This window comes from Triticum aestivum, chromosome 6D (genome assembly GCF_018294505.1).
Source record: "Triticum aestivum cultivar Chinese Spring chromosome 6D, IWGSC CS RefSeq v2.1, whole genome shotgun sequence".
NCBI classification, from domain to species: Eukaryota; Viridiplantae; Streptophyta; class Magnoliopsida; order Poales; family Poaceae; genus Triticum; species Triticum aestivum.
Genome location: NC_057811.1, coordinates 104,766,196 through 104,772,353, shown reverse-complemented (window position 1 = coordinate 104,772,353; position 6,158 = coordinate 104,766,196). Strand labels below are relative to the sequence as shown.

At 51.9% G+C, this 6,158-nt stretch overlaps 1 protein-coding gene and 1 non-coding gene across 2 annotated transcripts; one reads left to right on the top strand and one right to left on the bottom strand.

The window, feature by feature from the left end:
• Positions 1–675: 675 nt before the first annotated feature.
• On the bottom strand, positions 676–871 carry LOC123146456 (U2 spliceosomal RNA). Its single transcript, XR_006472728.1, has one exon. It is a non-coding gene; the product is annotated as a U2 spliceosomal RNA (small nuclear RNA).
• Positions 872–1,722: 851 nt separating this feature from the next.
• Positions 1,723–2,406, top strand: LOC123141235 (extensin). Its single transcript, XM_044560431.1, has one exon. It carries the CDS (start codon positions 1,772–1,774, stop codon positions 2,201–2,203), a length of 432 nt encoding a protein of 143 aa, XP_044416366.1. The 5' UTR covers positions 1,723–1,771; the 3' UTR covers positions 2,204–2,406.
• The last annotated feature ends 3,752 nt before the right edge of the window (positions 2,407–6,158 follow it).

The window sequence follows — 6,158 nt, the reverse complement described above, 5'->3', positions numbered from 1 at the left end:
TGTAACTAGCACGAATCTTGTACTCGGCGAACGGACCAGATAACCGGGTGTCGGGGCACCCGGGTTCCATCACACCTTTTCGCACACACATATTGATAGATAAGTTCCTTTTGTTAGAAAACGAGAGATAAGTTCTTTCTCAGAAGTAAGATAATCTGACACCTGACACGTTCATAGGAAAATCTAATCTAGATAATGCTTCTCAAGTGAACACAAGTTGAACCATCCTTGTCTTCTGCTTGACAACGCACCTAGCAACATGAAACTAATTTCAGGCAAGTACAGATAAATCTCTGATTCATATGCATTCTTACATAGGGGCGCAGTGCTATGCTACTGAACGGAATATAGAACATAAAGCCATCACTTGCAAAAAAATCCAGAAGATCAACTCTAACAGCACATAAAACTTGATAGATAGGTTCTGTTCAGAAGGAAAGCAATCTCACACATTCATAGGAAAAATTATTTTGATAATGCTTGAAAGTGAAAATAAAGTTGAATCATTTTTGTCTTCTGCTTGATTTTTTTTAAATTTTGTTTTGGATAATTTGCTTGATGATGCAGCTAGTAACATGAAATTGCTTTCTGGTGAGTCTAAAAGCTTCTATCAGAAGCTTAAGAAGTTTCTTCTATCACAGGTCAGAGGACAAAAAAATATTTAGTTTGTATTGGTTGGGGTGCGTCTGGCATGGGCAATAGTGCAACGCCCAAGCGACACATGAGGGCCCTACTAGCAAGCTAGTGTGGTGGACCCTCCCCCACAAAAAAAAATTTAATATCATTATGGACACATAGCCCACATATCAGATATTAAACTGATAAGAACAGATACTACACTTGATCTTAGCCAAAAGGCCGAGAAAGGTATGCTTTAGATTGCTGGCCTCCTCCTCATCTTATAGCTTTCCTGGACAACTGAGCTGCTTGCATGGGCAAGGTGGGACTAAACAAGTTAACAAGGAGTCATATTAGAAACCTGCGTCTGCGTTTTCCATATCATTGCTCCCGTTTGGACTTCTTGGCCCAACTAATGAATAGTAGGCCCAGATGCCTGAAGTGCTCGGCAGTTATGTGGCTTAACTCAGTCATGGCCCGATCATGCTAGTACATCATCATTAGTTGGCCTATCAGCATTTGGGTGCTCAGGGATTTAACCTCAATAACTCGATGAACCTGTGAAAGCTATTGAAACTACATCTAAACTACCCAATTATTGTTCCTGTCAGTTCACTGTGCCGTATTACATGGTTACAGAGTCCTTGCCACTTCCTGAATTTATTCTTATTCAGAACTGTATTGGCAGAGATAATTTTCTTTCTCTTATTTGATCCAAACCGAATCACTCTACGCTGATAAATGCCTATATATGCTGCCATCAACTGGGAAGAAATTAAAGTGCAATCCGCATGAAACACCATGGTCAACACATATTAATTACTGCCGTGAGAAGACTGCAGATCGGCCTAAGGTATCACCATGGCAGTTGGCTACCTTGTTTTGGCAGACAATGCCGTTCATGAGGGTTTGCCCAGTTCGGGCGTAACATTATCACGACAAGTGCTGCAGCTCACTGACCTAGCTAGGAAACTCCAGAGTGTCCAATCCAACCTCCCCCGCATGCCTAGCGCCAGCACCATCGCTTGCGCGCACAAGCAAGGACCCCTCACTCCGTGAATCCGTGTATATAAGGAGTCGTATGGGCTCACCCATCTTCTCATAACCACACCGATCGAGCCAAGAACATTGCAGTGCGTGAGGGAGTGAGAGAATGGCGGGTGGCAAAGCCGCTCTCCTGGTGGCCCTGCTCTTCCTGAGCCTGGCCTTGGAGACCCAGCAGGCGGACAGCGGCGGGTACGACCCCGCCCCGACGCCGCTCACCACGTCCCACAGGAAGCGGCGTCCGTCTCCGCCGCGCCCTCGCCCCCGCCCACCTACACCTCCCACGCCAACGCCGCCCCCGTACACTCCGTCCCCTCCTGAGCCTGAACCCACGCCGCCCCCGTCCCCTCCGTCCCCTCCTGAGCCTGAGCCCACGCCAACGCCGCCGCCGTACACTCCGTCCCCTCCTGAGCCCACGACACCCCCATACGCCCCGGCCCCGATGCCATCTCCCTTCCTCGAGCACGGCGCGGAAGCCGACTCTGCTGGCGTACAGGCCGCCGCCGACGCCGACCTACAAGCCCAGAGTCTAGGGCTGTGAGTCCCTGGCAACGCATGCAGGGCCATTCTCATCGGAGATCTAATAGTATGTAGTCTGAATAATAATGCAGATTGCTTGGTTACCCGCTGATGATTTGTGTGCGTCCAGAGTTAGCGTACTATTATGTGGATGTGGGTGTTGCTACTGTTGTGGTGTTACTGTAAAACCATTGTCTGCTATAATATGGAAATGGAAATGGGAAACTGCATGTGGTGTGTCCTCTTCCTCCGTTGTTCAACTTCAACAGCATGAGTTCTTTGCATGTCGAAACAGTAAATACTATGGCAAAACCATGTTCTGCAGGATGCCCATGCCACGCTTGAACAAATACGTAAGATCAAGCTCTTAGCTGTGCAAATAAGCCAGCACCGTGGCGCACGCTAAGTTGCTAACCATCTGATGAACGTTTATCTTTTCTTTTTTTATCTCATCCCGATGAACATTTTCCGAATTTACATGAATTGTCCAAGGGTAATTAAACTGTTCCCTGTGAACCAACTTATAATGTTTAATTTGCATGGGAGCCAGCCTACGTGAAGCACGTTTCACTGCGCCCGCTTCATTTCAAAATGAATGTTTGTTTTTCCACAAGTCAGCGACCTAAATCATACCCCGTTGTAGCACCAAAAATGAGAGAAACACTCAACAGAAAGAGAGCAGAGAAACCCACCTTTGTCTAGCAGCAGGGTGCTTATATTACTGTATACTTGCACGGTCTAATTAATGAGGGTGAGAGGTTTTCAATCCATATATATTTAGTACGTGCGAGATCGACTTCAAAAAATCTGACCGCGGTTAATGGATTGGAGGAGAGAGAGCCAATGCAAGTGAAGGAAGATAAGGTTATCAGTCAGTTGAACAACCTCTCCTTTCGGCTGGACATGGTAATGTGGGTCACCTCATTTGTAGGACTACTGGCGCCGCCACCCGCGAGGCGGCCGGGGAGGGCGCCCCGATCTCCTCCGCTCGGCCCCCTCTCCCTCCCTACTCCCCCTCGCCGCCGCTGGAGGGCGCGGCCGGGCGAAGCCCGGTCTGCGCAGGCGGCGGCGGGGCTTCCTTCGTCCCCTCGCGCGGGTGGTCAGGCGCGGGCCAGATCCGCCGAGCATGGGCGCCGGATTGGTTGGCGGGTGCGGCGGCACGGCGTGCTACGGAGTAGTCGGCGACGAGCTCCTGGCGGCGGTGCGGCGGGTGTCATGGTGGTGGTTCTCGCCTCTTGGCGCGCTGGGCTGACTCCAGGGCGGCGGCGCGGGCATGGATTCATCATCTGTTCCTGTGGGCGCGGCCTCGGCCTCCCCTGCTCGGCCGGCGGGTCTCGGTGGGGGGGGCTTCTCCCTGCTGAGATCTGGCTTGCGGGATCTTCCAGATCCCGGCAAGGATGGCGGCGACCCGTGCACGAGAGATGGAGGTCTTCGATCAGATCTGGGTGAAAACCTGCTATTGGCTATTGCCAAGGCCGGCGATGGCGACGTTGTCTGCGTCGTTCCCTTCCTAAAGGCATCGTCGTGGAGAAGTTCAAGGCCACTCTCTGCTACCTCCGGGGGAAACCCTAAATCAGTAGATCGGATGACGGCGGCTCTCTGGTGTCGTTTCCCCCCTGGGGGCGTCATTCTTGGAGGTGCACACGGGCTCGAGGGACTAGAGGACGGCGACTTTGGTGGAGCGGTGCTTCATCTTTCACATTGATGGTGGCGGATCTCGGCGGCATGGTGTTGTGGAGACTCGGCGTCTGATGCGCGGAGATGGACTCGTGCAGGAGGAGGAAGCTGTCTGGCGTCATGGGGACGTCGATGGCAAAGTGGCCAGACAAGGTAGAAGCCTCAATATGATCTGAAGACGGACCTGTGGAAGATGGCGGCGACGACACATGAGTGCGTCTGACCGGATTGTGCCCCAGACCCGGTATGTGGCTCGGCTGGGGCTTCCGAATGAGTTTCGGCTTCCGGCTTTTGATGTTAGGCTTAGGTGAGTGGTTTGGGTAGTGGCCCAGCTAGCACCCCATCATCATATTGGATAGGAGTAGCGGCATATGTTGCCAAGATGGTGGATTCAGACACATTGTTGTAATACTTTGTACGGTCCTCGAGAATAATCAATAAAGTGGCCGTATGCATCTCCCAGATGCAGAGGCCGGGGGTCATCCTCCTTTTCTAAAAAAAAATTTATAGGACTACTCGGTGTTACTCGTTTTGTTCAAAGCTAACCTAAATTAAACCTTGATCGTTTTGGTATGCATGAAACCAAACGGGTATGGAGCACTGAAACAGATCGTGCTTTTTTGAAAACGGTTGACGCCCTTATGTTGCGTAAGTGAGAAGAATGGAATCAATTTCTCACAGGAAACATTTCAGTGCTTTTAAGCATATATCGAGGGAAATGCATATGGACGTGCACATGTGGGTGCTTGAGCTGTCCACACCCCCTTCTACTTTGTGATCCCTAAAATATAAAGTAGGTGTGAAATGTTATTTCTTTCTATGAAATCGGAGACATATTGAAACAATCAAAACGAAGGGAGTTAAATCAACGGTGAAATTATTAAAATGGAGATTGTAAGTGACATTACTGCAACTGTACGTGGAATGTCTCAAATTCAATTAAATAAGTAAAATTAAACAATAAAATAACCGACATTCAAATATGATCGAAACAATGAGATCTAAACTAACGACGCTTCTCAAAACCGTTCTAGATTGTTTACCTTGGCCTGGTGGACATTAATCAGTTCCGGTCGGCCTTCACTTGGGAGATGTAGGGTCAGTTCTTTTCAAGCTTATAAAATAAGTCAAAAGAACAAAAGAACTCGTTTTGAAGAGGTAGCTTGACTTATTTTCACGGCTATTTTCTTCACAATAAAAAAACCTTGGGGAGGGCAGCTTCCCGCATCTTAGAGCATCTACAGTCGGGCGTCTCAAACCCATCTCAAACGCCCGGGCGAACGAACCGGTCAGTAACCGATCACAAAAAACCGACCTAGTCGGGCGTCTCAAACCGGCCTCAAATGCCCGGGCTGTCCGGCGCCCCTCATATCCAGCCCAAAATGTAGGGCGGATATGGGGTGGCCCGGTCACGCCCGGGCATGTCCGCCACGTCAGCCGGGCCCACCACCGACCTCGCGGCGTCCCCAACAAAACCCAATTCGTCCCCTATCCAAACCCTAGTGCTCACTTCACTGTCCTCTCTCACTCCGTCCCCTCCTTTCCTCTTCAATTCCGGTATAATCCGGTGACATGTCGAGCTCCGGCAACCACTCCGGCTCCGACCTCGACGTCGACGAGGAGCTGGCCCTCTGCATTGCGCTGGAGCGGTCGAAGGTGGACACCGGGGGAAGCTCTAGATCTGTACGGTCGCCCCTTCCGTGCCGGCGCAGCGCGGACGCCAGACATGGCCCTTCTCGGCCCACAGCAGCTCCGCCAGGGCAGCGCAGTCCGCTCCACCCCCGTGCCGCCCCCTTCCCCCGCCGGCCACTGCTCGCGCATTCAACAGTGAGTGCTAGTGCCCGCTCCATCGGCCCGCACGCGCACTCCGAAATTGGAGGCACGTCTCGTCACGAGAGGCAGGGGCAAGGGACGCAGACGGAGCAGTCCATGTGCCGCTGCTGTGGGCTGCCGGTGGAGCCCGACGAGGACGAGCATTTCCTCGCTTGGGTCTACCGCCGGTCGCTGGCGAGGCAAAGAAGGACGCTCGCCGCCTACGTCGGAAGAACGTGAAGGCGCTCCGGCTTGCCATTGAGCAGTCGAAGCATGAGGCGGCTCGGGTGGCCAAGCTCAAGCGGCGCAGGACAGGTCCGTCCGGCGGGTGAAGGGGCTAATCGTCCTCTCCGACAACTCCGACGATGACAGCGACATCCACAACTCCACCTTCAACGACTCCGATGATCCACCACCTGCCGCTGACGCCTACAGCTACACCGGCTACCAGAAGGGCAAAGGCCCAGCGAAGAGGTGGTGAATCTTCG